Source organism: Phascolarctos cinereus, unplaced genomic scaffold (genome assembly GCF_003287225.1).
Source record: "Phascolarctos cinereus isolate Bilbo 61053 unplaced genomic scaffold, phaCin_HiC Scaffold_5;HRSCAF=322, whole genome shotgun sequence".
Taxonomy (NCBI): domain Eukaryota; kingdom Metazoa; phylum Chordata; class Mammalia; order Diprotodontia; family Phascolarctidae; genus Phascolarctos; species Phascolarctos cinereus.
In genome coordinates, this window is record NW_027555958.1 from 290,908,126 (window position 1) to 290,926,782 (window position 18,657).

General features: G+C 37.3%; 1 protein-coding gene across 7 annotated transcripts in view; it reads left to right on the plus strand.

Moving 5' to 3' along the window:
* The window catches only part of MARCHF10 (membrane associated ring-CH-type finger 10), a 191,299-nt gene that overhangs the window by 80,547 nt on the left and 92,095 nt on the right, over positions 1 to 18,657 (plus strand). For 6 of the 7 annotated variants that reach the window (XM_020997650.2, XM_020997654.2, XM_020997651.2 and 3 more), the window contains one exon: positions 15,864 to 16,041. In XM_020997650.2, coding sequence (XP_020853309.1) covers positions 15,864 to 16,041 — 178 coding nt within the window. Of the gene's footprint in view, positions 1 to 292; positions 410 to 15,863; positions 16,042 to 18,657 lie in introns of those variants that run through there. The other variant, XM_078155944.1, reaches the window with a different exon arrangement.

Consider the following 18,657-nt stretch of genomic DNA (forward strand, 5'->3'; position numbering starts at 1 on the left):
ATTAAAAAGATGGGGTTGTTTCTGGGAGGTTTGTATTTCCTGGAAGCAATCCAGCCTGTTTTGCTCTTCCTTTTATATTCTGTGTTAACTTATTGTCCATTTGCCATATCTGTCCAAGTTATATATACTGACTGATGAGTCCTATAGGTTGTCCATCTAATTGCATTTCATAATTTGGACAATGAGCATTCTTTACCCGCTCTTATTTTTTCATATGCAAATAGGCCAAACTCTTTTGAATGATTACGGATCTCATCCAATAGGCTCTGCAATGTTCCAGGGCTTGAGGCAACCAGCACAGTGTCATCTGTGAACAGGACCATCTGGAGGACCTCACCATCCACAAGGAATCCTTCTTCAACTTGGATACTATGCTGGATCTCCTTCATCACTGTGGCAAATGCCTTTGGTGAGCATACATCTCCCTGTTTTTGTGCCTCTCCTGATACTTATGATCAGGGGGTCATCAGACAAGATTTTCTCTGTGCCGTCTTTCAAGGAAACTTGAATGATTTGGATGGATGAACAGAAAGACACTTTGGAGAAAAGTCTTCAAGGTGATGTTTTTATCTACTTAAATCCTTTTTTATAATCAACAAATAATAAACACTATTTGCTTCATCTTACAGTCAAATGCATGGTGGTAAAGATGTGGTCTACTGCAGAATGTCATGTGCCAAAGCCTGACTTTTTTCTACCCGGAAATCTCACCAAGATTGCTATACATACACATGTAGATTATTCTCATAAAACTTTGATATAGATAGGAAAGTAGACATTTGAAAAGAAGCTATTCTCTCAGTTGCCTTTTTTTCAGTATAATATGGTCCAAGATTTTTTTTTTATGCAAATGGTATCTTTTGCTTCTTCAGATACCTTGAATATTAACCCTTCAATTCTTTTGCAGTTGTGTCTCTTCCAGGATGGTTATCCTGGATGTCTAATTTACCTGTTTTCTTCATCTGTGTTCTCTTTAATACTATTTCTACATCTGGAGCTATGCTTTTAGTTCAAGTGTTATAGTTCCACTTTCCTTAATAGTTAAAAAAAAAGATTATAATGATCTTTGCAGATCATTTCCATTTCTTCTATGTAGTTTATAGGCCTTTGGTCTCTCACATTCCTTATTCCTGATCAGTATTTTCCAACAATTTTTACTGTCTTCACCTATTCCCCATTTGTACTGAAGTCATTAAAAATCTCATTAAATATCAAGACATGTTGACTTAACTTAGAGAGTCTTATCACATGCTTTGTAGAATGTTCCTACTTCATTCTCTACAAATGATGTTGGTGCATAAGCTATAGTTATTTTCGTGGTCTTCTTTTTCTTTTCTTTTTTCAAACACATTAATCATAAACCTTGCAATACAATATAATCATGATATGCCATTTCTTGTTGCTTTGGGCCATGTGATAAAGCTAATGATGCCAACTTGGGATCTTTCCTTCCATTTAGCTAAAATATTCTTATGTTTTTCTGGTTTCATTGATAGTGAAAATTGTCGAGATTGATACAATTCATTTCTTCTAGTATTATTTATACCCATTGGTCATTGGGAAAGAGTAATGGTAATAGCAACAACCAACTCCGCAAAGGCCAAACAATCAGTTATGTTTTGAGTTGGGACAGGGAGAATGAGACAGTAAAGGAATGACAACCAGGGTAATGTACAGCGTGGACTTTGTGTATCCTAAGACTGACAGGAAACCTCGAATACTGGCCAGTTGAGCTCTGACAAAACCACTGATTGGCACTCCGGCCAAAAAGAGGAAACTGCTTCTATCAATCTAAAAAATAGATAGTGTGGCATATAATGGCAGTCTGGCTCTATTCTAAATTGTTGTGATGATCAGCCTGATGTGGAGGACAGTGGAGAAAATGATGCTCTGATACTATGAGAAAGCAAGATACGTTGGGACAAATAAAAAATACCAGTATACCATCTACTAGAAATGCTTGAACTCAGATGGCACTGACTGCTAAAGCAAGAAGACTGTGAGAGTGAATGAAATGGATTGAAGAATACATACTTTTATCATATGCCAATATTATATCATAATTAACCTGGAAACTGATCTTACCACTTATAGGCAAGGGCTTCAGGTAGCTTTTTATCAATGCTGCCCTCAGATTCAGGTCTCATAACAACAATTACAGGACTCTTAATATTCATATGGTTCTGTAATTGCATTGGTTCAAGAGTTCCTCCAGTGATTCAGATTGTAAACCCATCAGTACCTGTCCATTCTCTGAGACTCTTGTCCATATTCTTCTGTAAGCTTGTCACAGGAAGTCTGCCCAGTGTGCTGCAAGCTTTCATTTTTTTCTGAGATTTGGAAGGTACCAGTGGAGAATTCCGACTGTCCCTTTTTCTTGACACATAACCAGCCGATCTTTTTCTATCACGTAATTCCTTGTTAATTTATTTAACCTCTGTTCTGTAAGATTCATTATTGGCTATATGGGTGCTCATACCACAAATGACCTCTTCATTGCTTTCTGTGTGAGATTCATTTTTAATTCTTCAGAGGCAGTTGTGTTCCATGTTTCACTACCATATAGCAATATCAGTAAAACATTAATATCAAAAGATGGTCCTTTACTTTCATGGGAAACTTGGGGTCAATAAAGGAGCTTGAAAATATTTTGAAAGCAGTCCAACCCTTTCTCCTTATTGTATTCCATTCTTGGACCAATTTATCATCCAGTTGTACTATGTGTCCCATATATACACATACATACACACATATGTAATCAACATATACTTTATATGTGTACATATGTGTGTATGTATGTATGTATGTATATGTACACTGATAGAAAAGCTTTATAGGGTGTCCGTCCAAATAATGCATATTGAAATATGGTCAATTGACATTCTTCATCCACTTCATCCACATCCAACCACTTCATATACTTCCTGTGAAGACAAGCCAAACTCCTTTGAATTATTACAGATCTCTTCTGTCAGGCTCTGCAGTTTTCTGGAACTTGATGCAACCAGCACAATGTTATCTGCAAACAGGAGCATCTACAGAACCTCACCACCCACAGAGAATCCCTCCTTAACCTGAATTCTGCACTGGATCTTTCCATCATGGTGGGGAATACCTTTGGCAAGTATATATCTCCCTATTTTGTGATTCATCTGATGTTTATTACCAAAGGGTTGTTAAACAGGCTTTTTCCCTTATTATATCTTCCATGGAATGTTGAATGATTTTTTTTATGTATGGATAGGAAGCATTTTATTGTAGTAAAAAAAAACCCTATAAATATAGAATTTTACTCTACCAAATCAAGTTTTTCAAAAATATTCAACAGTGAGAATAATAGGATCTTATATTTTCTTTGCCTTTCAGTTGATTGTGAAATATAAAAAGTGTAATCCATTGTTGAAATCATTTGTGAAAACATGCTTGGTCATTACATATACCTTCATTCAGGATGTCATATAGATAACTCTCTTGAAGGTTTTATACAAATGGAAGAGTAGATATATATGTCACTAGTTATTGATGTCCTCTCAGTTACTTTTTTCCCATATTAATAACGGAAATTGTTTCCATGCCTTTAGTATCTTTTTTTTCTGTTGCCTTCGATATCAGTCACTTAAGGCCCTTCTAGTACAGAGATCATCTCCTTTGTATACACTTGGGCCAATCTGGCTGCTTTCCCCTTCTTTATTCTCTTTGGTGCCATTTTTACCTCTGCTACAAATGTATCGGGGATTGTGTGGTAGTTCCACTGTTCTTGGTGAAGAAAACATTTTCTTATAACGATTTTTGCTAACATCTATCATTTTTCTTTTGTTTGCAGTACTCCTTCCAATTTCATCCTTGAATGCCCTTGAGATGATTTTGCTTAGTGTTTCTATCTTGCCACACATTCTTTAAATTGGTTTTACCTTCCATTTTTTCTCCCTGCTTCATGATACAATACTGCTCATAATTGTCTGTCTTCTGTCTTCGTAAGATTTTACAAACAATTTTATGTTTTAACTGATGCTTTTTCCTTTGGCAACCAAAGCTCTCTTTTTTGTTTACTAAGTTGCTTCCTGGACTCTTTCAATCCTTTTTTTTTTGTAACAATTAATTTGCAGTGGTTAATCTTCTGGACAAAATTATTATAATCAGTATTGCTGTCATTTCTGATGTCTCCAACAAAGTCCTACTGTGATTCCTCATTGTAGTGTGGAGGTGACCCTGGGTTCTTAAAAGTTATGTCAGCAGAGCATAAACTCTAGTACGGGCCTGTAGAACATATGACCTGTGAGCCATTTGCGGCCCGCCAAAGGATTTTGGGTGGCTGTTACATGACTGTCAGACGGACAATGGTTGGTTGCCACAGGTCATGTGATAATTGCCAGAAATCCTTTGGTGAGCCATATGTTGTGCAGACCTGCTTTAGTAGATTCTATCAGATTAGAGAGACCTTAATGTAGACCCAGAAATTTTTTTTCTAGGACTAATTCAGCTAACTATGCTTCCCTATATCAACTATAGGCTATCTTCCTAGTGGTTTTAATTTTTTTTCTTAAATTTGGGTAGGGAAACCCATGAAATAAAAAAGGCTGTCGTATTTGTGCAGCCCTGTTATACTTCTGCAGTGATTGTGGTAGAGTATCAGGAAAAGGGGCCACAAGTGATAGGAAATCAGTTTCTAAACTGTCAATAAACATTTAATTTGATTGGAACTCTATATCTGAGATCCTTGTACAATAAATGGTGTGTAGACATATTACTTGAGAAACCAAATCAAATCAGTCTTGACATTCTTCGAGCCCATAACAATCAGGTTAAAACAGAAACACTATAGAAATACTTGAGAGACAAGTCAGCATCACTTCACTAAGAAGTAGTCAGGCTGATCACAGGTACATACCACTGGATTTCTTAAATGTAACTGCAAGTGGGTTGACTTTAATGGAGTTAATAAAAGAGCTAGGAACCACATATGGAATGTAAAGGCCGTCCCATTCAAGTTTATCTGCATGAACTCAGCCAACAAATGACTGAGTTAATGTGGAGTTGTTTGTGAAAATGGAGTGGTTTATGATGGTCATTCAGGACCATCTCATTGCCATCAGGAATTACAGAAGAGTTATCCTTAAAAGGAATCTGGACTTAGTGGTGAATATAGATTATGCAAGGAAATGGTAGAAACTGTGTAACACATCACTTCAGGCTGTAAAAATTTAGCAATTATAGATTTTCTAGCAAGACATGACCTGGTGGTTAGAACTGGACATCAAAAGAAGCTCAGCAAGTTTCATAGATTGACAGATGACAAATCCCCATACTGCAAATATGGACTTTAAAATATCTTGGAAAACTCAACTAATTAACTGATTTAGAACTCAACCATTTTCACAAGCTGAATTGTTGCCTAAAGTCATCCAGCTATGACATTGATCCATAAAAACTTAAGAACAGGTTTTTAAAATAGATGTCACACTACCAAATTCTCATCATCTCCAAGCTGGCTAGAACAAAAAGCTTTCAAAATAGAGACCTAGCAGAGGAGATCAAAATCATGTTGGGAATATCATCCCTGTTGTTCTGTCTGCTACTAGGGTTGCCCACAATCACCCAGGCTGAAGATACTTTTAGAGTCTACAGAACCTGAGCTTACATCTTGGTGTTTTATTCAACTACAAAATAGCTATTTTATGTATCTCTACAATAGTCCATAGAACACTAAATATAAAAGAATAAATAGCAGGATAGTGACTTGTCCCAGAACAGTTTCTATCTGAACCCCATTGAAAAAGATGAGAAAATAAGATAATAATACCTGACCTGGTGGCTAGAATTAGAGATCAGAAGCTCACTATTTTTCATTGGATTGTCAGATGACTAACCCCCATCCTCCAAATATAGACCTCTAAATATCCTTGAGAAACCAACCAAAAACCTGTATTGGATATGTACTATAATAATAGACTGAATTGTTGTCCACAATCACCCAGACATAATATTGATCCATAAAAACTTTTAAAAAGCATTTTAATAGATATTGTCGTACCAAATACTTATAATCTCTAACCTGAGTTCAGTGAAAGGCTTTCAAAATATGAAGACTTAGTAGAAGAAATCAAAAGCATGTGGGGAAGAGGATAAGGGATATTGATATCACCCCCATTATCCTGTCTGCTACTAGAACAAGATACTGAGGATTTTCTTAGTGAATCTACAAAAGATTAATTTACATCCTAATACTTTTATTCAGCTACAAAAAAAGCAGTTATTTTTTTTCTGCCTGTGTAGTAGTCTGAAAAAAACTAAAACTGAAAGTAAAATAATAACAGGATAATGACTTCCCAGGACAATTTCTATCTCAACTTTATCAAATAAGAAGAATAATTTTTCTATTTTCATCACAACTGTTGCTACTATAATTAGAGATCACCATTGTAGAGTATAAAACCACCAAATCACAAACTCTCCAAGTTACATTGAATGAAAAGCTGTCAAAATATACAGACCTAGTGCAAGGAATTAAAACCATATGGGAACTGGATGTGTGTCATGTCATCTCTGTTATCCTTTTTATGACTTTGGGAGCTGTCCCAAAGATGTTTTTGGTAGGACTACGGAAGATGAGCTTATATCCCAAAACTCTTTCTACTTTACAAAATTCAATCATTTTCTCTGCACAGTAGTCCAGAGGACACTAAGTATAAAAGAACAGCAGATAGAGCCTTATCCTTGGGTACTTTCTTTGTGAACCCCATCAAAAAAAAAAGATGAGAAAAATGCAGTAACAGTAACAAGAACAACAAGGTATCATTTTGTCCATCTATACAATAGTTCATAGAACATTAAATATAAAATAATAATAGCAAGATAATGATTTGTTCTAGGACCATCTCTATATGAACTTTATTAAAAAAAAAGATGAGAAGATAATATAGCAGCTCACTTTTATATAGCTCTTTAAAATATACAAATTGCTTTTTGTATGCATTATTTCATTTGATCTTCATGATAGTACTGTTATTATTATCCCCATTTTATAGATGAGGAAACAGAAACTATAATTAAGTAATTTGCCCAGGGTCACAAGAGCTAAATTAAAGTTTATGGACAGTTTTAAAATTGTGTAATTCTTAACAACTTCTGTCCCCCTTTTCTGACACACTGTCACCATCACTGCAGAAACAGAAGGGGGATGCACTGACCTGAGGGAATAGTTTAAATTCTTTTCCTTTGTTTTAGGAGTTACCATGGTCAAAAAATTCATCAGTAAGTGCCTAGTCCGTTGGTTACAAGCCTCTCTATTAGCTAGGCTTTTCTTCAGAAAGCAGACTAATCTGTTGCCAGCAACAAATTCAGAACCTTTCCAGAAAGCATAGTTGAACCAGCCAGAGCTTCTGCTCTTTTGGCCTAGCCTTTGGGAGCTCCATGCATAACAATCCACCAGATTAAGACTCTGTGGAGGTACCCCCTCTCATAATTCTTTAAACACCTACTTTTATCATTCTTCTGCTCCCTTCAGTGGTATCTTCTAAACTCTGGGACCTTGATATTAGAGAACTTCTTAGCACCCAGTTATCCAAACTACTTTTCTATTACTCCTTAACAGGTACCCTCTTTTTTTTTAGGCTGTTATCCACATCTGTTCCATGAACTCATCATGTTCATTACCACGTCTTTCTTCTGCGTCTTGTGTCAAGAGGCAGGCCTTGAACTCAGGCTTTCCTGATGCAGAGGCCAGCTCAATCTACTCTGCCACAATGTTCACTCCCCACCCACAATGTGCTAGAGGAATTCCAAAGAATAGGAAATTGATTAGGTTGAGTAGTCAAGGAAGGCCTTATCATAAAAGGTGAAACTTGAACTGGGTCTCTGAGGATAAATAACATTTGGATCAGTGGAGGGGAAGGAGGTACAACATAAGCAAAAGGAAAGATAATGCCCTATCAACTCTTTAAGATTATGAATTGAAGAACAATTGTATAACTACAATGACTCAATTCCACATTAAGCTACCTTGGGAACTGAAACAGTAGAATTCTTCACCTTAAGGCCAACATTTTTACTCACTGTCTTCTTCAGCAGAGCTCCCAATCACTGATACTCTGGCTAGACTCATTCCCCAGTGGTCAGAAAACATCTACCTCTGTTACTTTATCGGTCCATCAGATGCTTAATCCCTGAGGTGCTGCCTATGAGCAAAGCCCTCTTTCTAACTCCTGTTGCCTTTTCTTTCATTTTCTCCTTATTCCTGCTTCCTGATTGTCTGACTCTGAATCTGCATGCCCCTTGCCCCATACTGTGTCCTCTGGAACTACCATTCTATAATCAGCTAACTTCTTTTCATTTTGGACCTCTTCCTCTCTTGTTCCTTCCTTCTAATCTGGTTCAGTGAGACTTGTTGCCCTCTAAGCCTACTGCATCCTTGGCTACCCTTTCCTGATTGTACCTTCTCTAATATGCCATAACTCATTGGTCCTGGAGAGAGAGTATCCAGGCACTACTTGTTCTCCATTGCCAGTTTCCAGGCCCTCCTTCCTGTATCACTCAGCACTCTCTTCTCTTTTAAGGTTCACTCTGTCCAACTGTATCCTTCAATCCAGATCTTGGTAGATGTTATTCACAGAATCCCAAAACATTCTCACCAATTTCTCAATGAATTTAATGCCAGACTCACAATCTTTACATCTTCTCTTACAGAGCCTTTCACATCATTCCCTCCCCTGCTGTCTCAGCTAAGGACCTCTTCTCATATTCTATAGAGAAAATGGATACCATTTGCTAAGAGCTTTTACTTCCCTCCTTCTCCACATCTCACAAGCCCTTGACTTAATCTTCTTTACTGAAGTTTTTGATGAAGAAGTGGCTCTTCTTGCCAAGGCCATCCCCTATACATATAGATATTTGATTCCTTCCCCTCCTATCTCCTCCTAGGTATCCTTGCCTCTCTTGGTTTTTGTGACAGTTTTTCTTGGTTCTTTTACCTATATAATTACTCACTCTTTCTCAGTTTCCTTTGCAGAATCATCATCCATGTCAGACCTATTAATATGGGGTGTAACCAAGACTCTGTCCTAAAACTTTTCCTTTTCTCTTTTTATACCCTTCTTGCTGATGTCATCAGATCCCCTGGATTCCATTTTGATCTCTGTGTGGATGATTCTTAGGTCAAGAGTAGAAGCATAGTTCAGTACAAGGGGTTCTTAAACTTCTATTGAAACACAGTTATCAAAGTAATTTTAACAACCAAGTTCACAGATCCCAGGTTGAGAATCTCTGGCTTAGTGGGTAGTGCACTAGACTTGGAGTCAGGAAGAATTAGATTCAAATCCTGCCTCAGACACATTAGGTGTGTGACACTGGCCAAGTCACTTTAACTTCTCTGAGCCTCAGTTTTCTCATTTGTAATATGAGTGTGTTGGACTCAATGGCCTCCCACATTCCTTCTTGCTTTAAATCTATGATCCTGTGATTGTACGTATATAGCTCTTACCTGAGTTCCGGTACAAATTATGAACTGCCTATTAGACATTTCAAACTGGGTTTCCTGTAGGCATCAAAATCAGTATGTCCATAATAGACTCATTATCTTTTCTTCCAGCCTTTTCCTTTTCTGAACTTCTCTGTCACTGTTGAAGGCACTTCCATTCTTTTGGTCCCTTAGGTTCCAAACCTCAGTATCATCCTTGACTCCTCACTCTTATTCACTCTGAATCATAGATCTTACTTCTATTCACACAGCCACCACTCTAGTTTTGGCCCTCATTACTTCTTTATTGGACTATTGTGATCGCCTCCTAATTGGTTTCTCTGCCTCAAGTGCCCCTGCACCCCATCCTATGCACAGTCACCAGAGTGATTTTCCTAAAGCAAATGTCTGACCATGCCACACCTTTTCCCACCCAAGTGCTCTCTGTTACTTGTAGGATCAAAAACAAGCTCCTCTTTTTTTGACGTTTAAAGCTGTTCACGACCTTGATCCTGTCTCCATGTTCATCTTCTTACACATTTCTCCCTCTGTGTTCTCCTTAGTTGAGCAACATTCTAGCCTGCTTGCTATTCCTCACACATGATGCTCCATCTCCTTTCTCCATGAAGTTTTTTTCTGCCGTGCATCTGCCTCCTGAAGTTCCTTGTTTCCTTCAGGACTTGACTCAAATGGTACCTTCTGCCTGAAGCTCTTCCTGGCCTCCCAAGCTTTTTCTTTCCCTCCATGGTTTCCTTATATTTGATTTCTATGTGCCCTATATATACCTATGTGTAGTATGTATTGTCTCCCCCATTTTAATGTAAGGTCCTTGAGATCAGGGCTGTTTCACCTTTGTCTTAGTATCCTTATAGTTTAGCAGCTTCTTAATTGATTGCTTGGTTGGTAAAGGGAACTTCCTCTCCAGGAATTCATCATGCCAGCAAAATCATAAGTTTTGGTGCCGTCTTGTGTTGCTCCCTCATCTCTCCAAGTAGACAGTAAGCTCCTAAGACCATGGCCATGGTGTATGCTTCTTCTGTGCTCTACATCATATTTAAGAACAGTTCTGAGCATAAAATTAGAGTCAGTACTCAATAAATTTTTAGTAAAATACATTTTCCTCCCTTTCACAATGTTTGTATCTTTTGCCATTTTGTGATTCCATTGGAGATGTGAATCTCTATTGTATTCTGCATATTGCTAGCAAATTGTGGGGTTTTAGGAAATATCAAATACAAAAAAAAAATCAATATAGAACGTATTGACTCATTTTGAACTGTGATGTATTGGAAACAAGTTTCCTCTACCTAACATTCTATTTACTGTGGTAATTTTAGGACTTTCCCATAAAATTCCCAACAGGGAATAAGAAAAATGCGTCTTCTGTAGCTGGTAGAGATATTTTAGATGTGTCAGGCTTGGATTTTGAAAGACGGTATTGGTTTACTCACTCAAAGGAACACTAATGTAATGAAACCAAATAAACCTTACTCCCACACCATGTGATATTACAACTTGTGAAAAATGTAAGGGGTGAATAGAAATTATATGCAGTACCCTCTGGGGCTCACTCTCTCAACCCCCACTCATATTGTCAGGTTGAGTCTGTAGGGTAACTGAATACTTTCCTCAGGGTTCTATCATCTGATAATCCTGAGGGGTTGCTAGGGTTTCTAATACTGTATTTTAGAAGCTCCCATTGATGTTCTCCCCCAATATCAATCTACTAGTTGACATCAATTAACTTTTACAAGAGGTTATTTACTGAAAACATATATTAAGGACAGAAATACAAATGTATCCCTCCAAGCTGGTTGGAGTAGGAATACCTACTCTCTTTGCTTTGTACAAAAGAAAATATGGCTACTCTGACAATGTTATTCACAATAGAGATTCTGGGGATGGAGTTTATATGGCTGCATGCAGAACAAGTGCTGGGCAATTAGTCCCTGCCAATGAAATACAAATTCTTCTAGCATTTAGCCATTTCTCCTTTACTCCTTATCTCTCATCTGGCCTCATTTGAACCTCATTCTCAGACAGTCTACCATCTGGCATCTTCGTTGAAATTCCTTTACTCCCAATTCCATCCTGGAATGCTCAGTTCTTTCTTTTCCCAATGATCCCTCCATACCTCCCTTCTCTTTCTGTCTCCTCCCTTCCCTTTTCCTCTCTCTCCTTCTTCTCTTCCTCCCTCTCCTTCACTTTTGTTTTTATATCTCCATTGTTTAGGTGAGTCAAGCAAATTACTCTTCAGAATTGAGTCAAGCAAGTCACTCCTCAGGGATGACTTCTTACCAGACTCAGCTTCAGTGGTCTCTGCACTTGACTTTGGTTTTTGAGGAGACTTCTGGTATCTCCTTGTGCAAAATTCACAAGGTTATAATCTGGTCCATTCCATCTCTGGATATTCATTCACCAAAGATTGAAAAGAAAAAAACACAACAAAACAGAGGCACCATGCACTCAAGCATATGTGGTGACTAGATGGGAAATAAGGAGGCCTGCTCATCCATCCCCTTTTTGGTGGCTCAGAGCCACCAAGGAAGAAATCATGTGGTCATCCACTTGAACCTTTTTCATACCCAGTCAGTTTCTACCCAGTCATTATTCTCAGCTCCTTAACCAATCAGAAGACTCTTTGTCACCAAATACTAGCCCCTCCATTGCTCGTGGCTAAGCCTCTACATACAGGATTGGAAACAGGCAGGACATATTGCACATGGCTTTCTGTAACCCACCAGGAAGGGCAGATCCAAGCATACTTTTAAGGACTGGGCTCTTTATATATATATATATATATGTGTGTGTGTGTGTGTGTGTGTGTGTGTGTGTGTGTGTGTGTGTGTGTGTGTGTAAATTAGTACAAAAAATACTCACCTTTCCCCTAAAAAAATAATTAAGCAGATTACAATATTGTTTCTCCCACTAGACATTTCTTGGTGATTCTTAAAGGCCAGAGGAGAATTAAAACTGGATTTTGGTCAGACAGCATTGGAGGCAGAGTATAGGCAGAATTTAAATGAAAACACAGAAAGTTTAAATGATTATACTAAGAACACTCAGCAGGTCAAAGAGAAAGAGGAATCTAGTAACATATTTTTGAAGATTATGGTTTTCTTATGCTGACTTGTAGAAGCAAATAAAAAAAATTACACATATCTAGTCAATTCTTACAGAATCTCAATATCAGGAACCATTACCTGAGGATAATCCCCAAAACTAGTATAAGGATATGTTAGCATCCACAACTTCCACAATTTAATTGTCCTAAAACTCCCTCATGCTACTTATATGGTATAGGGGAAAATTAGAATTGCAGATTTTCCAAATTTTCCACCCTTTCACAGGATCTGAATCTTTTCTGCTATTTTGATTATGATTTCACTGGACAATTTAGGGGCAGTTGTGGAAGGAAGCAAATCCTATACCCACTTGCAGAAGCATGGAGTAGTAGAAAGAAGCCTGTCTATAGAGTAGGAGACCTAGGTTTGAAGCATCGATCCTCCACTTAATAGCTATGTGGCTTCATCTCCCTGTGCCTTTTTTTGCAAAGCTCATCTAAAAAGAGGCAATAGTAATATTTATGCTTACCTCACAGGTTTGTTTGGGCAGTATTTTGTCAAGTGCCATAAATAAGTAGGAATTATTATCATTAATCTGACATTGTATCTCTGACAAAAAAATATTGTAATGGAAGAGCTCTTGATTCTTGAGTCAAAACTGTATTGTAGTCCCACATCTTCTGTGTACTTACTGCTTGTGTGAACTTAGTCAAGTCAGTTTTTTTCCCTGAGATCTGGTCTTTTCATCTGTAAAATAAAGGGGTTTGAACTAGATAATTCCCCAGGTTCCTTCCAGCTTTAAAATTCTGTAAACATCTAGGATCAAGATAAAACATAATCCAATTTTACTCTTAAGCATGACACAAAACTTTACATGTATATTTTCCTTTATTTGTTTTGTGAGGCTAGGGTTAAGTGATTTGCCCAGGGTCACTCAGCTAGTGTCATGTGTCTGAGGCTGGATTTGAACTCAGGTCCTCTGGACTCCAGAGCCAGTGCTCTATCCAGTGCGCCACCTAGCTGTCCTCCTTCGTTTTTTGGTTTTTTGTCAAGTGTGTCAAGTGTCAACATCTTGTGTTCTGAAACTTGAATCATTGACACTTCAGAATAATTCTCAAAATAGAAGAGATTTGAATCCCACAAGCTGATGTGAGTGAAACACAAGTATATCATTTAGAGGCAACTTGGTACAGGGGAAAAAGGAGTCAGAAGACCTGGGTTCAAATCCCAGCTTTGCCACTTAATACCTGTGTGACATTAAGCAAGACACTTAATGTCTCTGGGTCTCAGTTTCCTCGTATGTAAAATGAGAGAGATTAGACTAGATGCCCTTGGAAAGGGGCTGAAGGGGGGTGTGCGGGGGGGGGGACAGGGAATGTTTCCATAACAACATGAGGGAGCAGGTTGAAAGAATCTGAAATACTGAGGGGGAACTGAGGGGATTGAGAATGCAGAGCACAAACTAAGTGACTTACCGTCTCAACTCCCACCAGCTTCAAGCTACCTTTGTACTACTGAACCCTAAGGACCACCAGGCATTTCTACCCTGCAGCTGAATCATCTTTTTGTCTTATCTCCCTCAATTAAAATGTGAGCTCCCTGACAGCAGAGACTGCTATCCTTTCTATTTGTATCCCCAGCACTTAGCTCAGTACTTGGCATATAGTATGCACTCAATTTTCGTTCTTTCAATGTGTAAATGAGTCTCTGTATAACTTAAGTTGCTGAGGTTTTACCTCCAAAAAGCTTTTCTGTGAGATTTGTATATAAATGGAAATATTTTAAATTATTATTAACTTATCAATAATTTGCTAAATATGAACATTTCAGTATATCAAGAATAGAGGATTAAATATGAAATTGTGAAATTCTGCTATGTACCATTTATTGTTTTAAAAAACATGTATATTAAATTTTAATATAATAGTAACGAAATTGCCTGTTTGCCTCAATAGAAATGTTTTTCAAATGTGTTGTTAGAACAGAACAGTAGAGAAAATAGTCTTTAGGTTATTCAAAGCAGAGGTTAGGGAGAAGCAGAAGGAAGACCACTCACAAGAGAAGTAGCTTGGAAAATAGAAGGATAATGCTTTTGATGTTCTACATGTAATGGCTGTAGCCAAATCATCTGTGATTATCCGCTGGGAGAGAAAGCAGTGTCATTCTAAATTTGAATGCCCGGATACAAATCTTGCTTGCCCCATCCTTGTTCCCACTCTAGTGTTAAAGTAGTCTGGTAAATTGTGTTATTTTATCTCACAAGCCCAGGTTCTTAAACAGTTGGGCTATGCCTAAAATAAGCCATATTGCACGTAAGTAAAGATGCTAATAGTTCTATATTGCAATACATTAAAAAAGTTTCTGACTGTCATTTACATCCGATTTATCACTTCCCTGATATTGGTAAGTGTGGAAATTCCCAAAATGGAATATCCTTGCAGATTTTTGAATGGATCTACAAGACTATGTTAGGAAATTCTGTTACCATAGAAACTATGGTTTAGAATTTTCAATATTTTTCTTACCATCTCCACCACCTAAATTGCTGTATAGATTATTAAGATAAAGGAAATTTTTCCCCAATTAAAGTTGTAAGAGTAATAGTTAAAATAGCTCAAAATCCTAGAAACAGTTATAGTTCTATAACTAGAAACAATTCTAACATTGATTAAGTGTATGTTCCAAAGGTGATAACTAAATAACACAGTTGGAATTCCAGGAAGAAAGAGTTCGCTGCAGGAATCATCTCTTTTTTCCCTTTGTGTTCTCCAAGGTTCCTAGTATAGAGTTGTGCATACAATGTTTTATCAACAAATACTCGTTGAATTTTAAAAATGGATTTTTCTGCATGAGATCTAGCCATTTCACAATTATTCATTTAAAAGTACCAGTTGCCCACTACTCTTGCTTTCATACTTACTTCTTTATTTTCTGAATAATTATAGAATTTAGACCTAGAAGGAACATTAGAAATCATATAGTTTAATTTTACAGATGAGGAAACTGAGGCCCAGAGAAGTTACATGACTTGTCTGCAGATATACAGAGAGCTAAAGAGCCAGGTTCTCCAACTCCAAATCCAATGTTCATTCCTCTACACTGTGTTGCCTCTTTCACAGATTGGATTTTTTTCCCCCTATAATTTTATAAAACGTACTTTCCAAAATTTCTGTTATTTTTGACTCACAGCCTAGTGAACAAAACTTTAAATTACATAATTAATTTTCTTAATATGGAAATGTGCTCCTGTGTTGTCACTAGAACATTTGCTTGATTTATCACTTCTTTGGCTATATCTAGTAAGAGGGGCATGTTATATCAGTGATACGTATCTTTCACTTTTCTAGAACTCAGCTGAGGATTTGGGACCCGAGCAAAGGGCAACAATCAAGGCTTCTGTAACAAAATCTGAATCAAAGCTTCCAGCCATAGACCAAACACCAGTCAAGCAGAAACAGAAAGTTACCACATGTTCATCAAAGAAACCCGAGAAAAATGTGGGTGGCACCAGCAAACCAGCTCCACGTGAGTTGTTCCGAGATTCGTAGGATTATAACGCCAATGGCAGTGAAAACAGTGGCTCTGGTTAAGTCAAGAGCTCTCCAAGTGACTGACTCCAAGACAGTATTCTATGTAAGGTGCAGTGTTTATATACAGAAGACAAATGTAAGAGTCCAGGACAAGGTTGCAGGACTATGGTAAATGTTAGTGGATTTAGGAGAACTGAATTATATACCTTAGCTGCCTCTACTACCCGCATTTTCTACAGATTTGCTTTGACTGTGGAGACCTAGCCACAGTGTCAGATGTTGTCAAGTTGCTGACTTTTCATCTCCATGACCCTTCATTGGGGTTAAAAGCTCTTGACCCTGGATGTGGAGTTTTATGCCTCACCCAGAGCATCAAGAGAAAGCATCTGCAGGGTATAATTTATAGCCAAGTGAAGAAAGTAATAAAGGCCTTTCGTCTTCCTTTGTTGGGGAAAAAGATCTTTTTCTTTCATGTAATTTGCTAGACCATTTACTCTTCATTAAGTATCTTTGAAACCTGAAGAGTTCTCTGTTCAAGGAAGTAGGAATTTAACATATCCAAAAAGAAAATGAACTTCAATGAGGGTTTAAAGAATCCCTTTGGCTTCTCCTACTAGTCAAAGCAACCTCTGTAGCATCAGCCAGATTTCTCTAGAAACCAGCATTGGAGACAAAGCAGGAAAGTTGTTGAGTTAGGTCTGCATTTTCATCTGTGAATAGAGGGATGTTCTGGCAAATTCATAAATAGTGTGTCTTTCATTTAAGTCCCAATCAAAAACACTTTTTAATCTCTCAAAGCTTCTCTTATGCAATTTCCTTTTTAAAATAGATTTTTAAAGATAGCTTTTGTTTTTATATCCCCTAGATTTCCAAGCCATTCCTCTTTATTTTCTGTGTAATTGCATAATTTAGACCTAGAGGAGACTTTAGAAATCATGTAGTCCAGTTTAACTTTACAGATGAGGAAACTGAGGCCCAGTGAGGTTATGTGACTTACCTACAGTGATACAGAGAGTTGCAAATGTAGGTTCTCCAACTCCAAATCCAATGCTCTTTCTATGACACTTTTTTCATTCCCTTCCACTCCCCTTCCCATCCCAATCCCAAAGACTTGTCCCTTGTAACAAAGAATTTTCTTTAAAAGATTTTTAAAAATCACCAAAATCTTATCAATACATCAAAAAAATCAGAGAACAGGGCAGTTTTCACTCAGAGTCAACATACATTCCATTGCTTTAATGAAGCCAAAATACAATTAATTTTGGAAATAAGAGATAGACTGGGGCAGGACTACTTCCCATCAAAAGTGGCCAGGGAAAGCTTTTTTCTGAACCATTTAGACTGAGTCCTATCTCTTTGTTGATCAGGAAAGAATAAAGACCAGTTCTACCACCATAGTTATAGTAACCTAACATTACAACTTTCAGTAGGGATTAATTGCTCTAACTCAGCCACTCCTCCCTGAACTTTAAGCAGATAATATTAAATAAATAAAGACTTTGTTTTTTTGGTTAAAATATGAAAAATACTAGTTATTAAATTGAGGAAGTTATTTTTAATGCTAAAAATTTTAAGCAATAGAGTTTTATGGCTGCAGGGAGCCTTAGACATGATCTTGTCCAACCACCTCATTTTACAAACAAGGAAACAAAGACCCAGAGAGCTTTTAGGCTACATGGCCTAGGTCACAGAACTAGTTACTGCACAAGCCAGGACCAGAACAAAACCCCAAATCTCCCAAATCTCAATTCAGTGCACTATTTTTTTTTTACTTCTTTAATAGATTGCATTCACTCAAGATTATTTTTTAGTATTCTAACTGCTATTCTACATGTGTTTACTCAGTGTGAACAAGTGTCTTTTAGGTATTCTAAAGAGAAAAAAATGAAAACATTTTAAAGGGCTGTTATTTTATCCATGTAATTGCAGTTAATTCCATGTGTAGTTATGAAGATTTCACAAAGATTTTTACCTAATGTGATATAATATACAGTAGTTGAGTGATGTCTTAGAAGTAGTTCATTGCATGATAGCAACTTCCAGGTCCATCTAAGAAGGAAACTAATTTGTTTTAGTTGATGTAAAACACCAAATGTAAGGAATTTTTAAGGACAGTGTATTCATGTTAGACAATCTACCACCTCAGCCAAAATATGTTATCATAGGCCACTTCTGTTGAACATTGTAAAAATTCAGAAAAATAGTAGGGGAAGAGATCAAGATTCTGGAAGCTGTCAGGGCATCCCCAAGCATGGGGAAAATTCTTATGGCCTGGAGGTGTAAGAGTGGAGAGGGCAGGAAAGTGCAAGAGAAGTTACATAATGATAGAGGCCCTAGACCAGGGGAGGTGTAAAAAGGCCTGGAAAAGAAAACTGCTGAGTGGAGGTGCCAGTGTCCAGCCTGCAGCACTACCCCCTTGGTCTCTTACACTGTCATGAAGCTAGGCTCCTTTTAGTTCCTTTCTTACCAAAAACTTTCAAACCAGTTTATAATTTTTCCTCCTATGGATGTGAATTTCCAGATTTGTAAAGAAAATCAATAGGAAAATAGGATATACTTTACAAAAATTTACATCTATATTTACCAGAACATTTATTATACAAAATGTGGA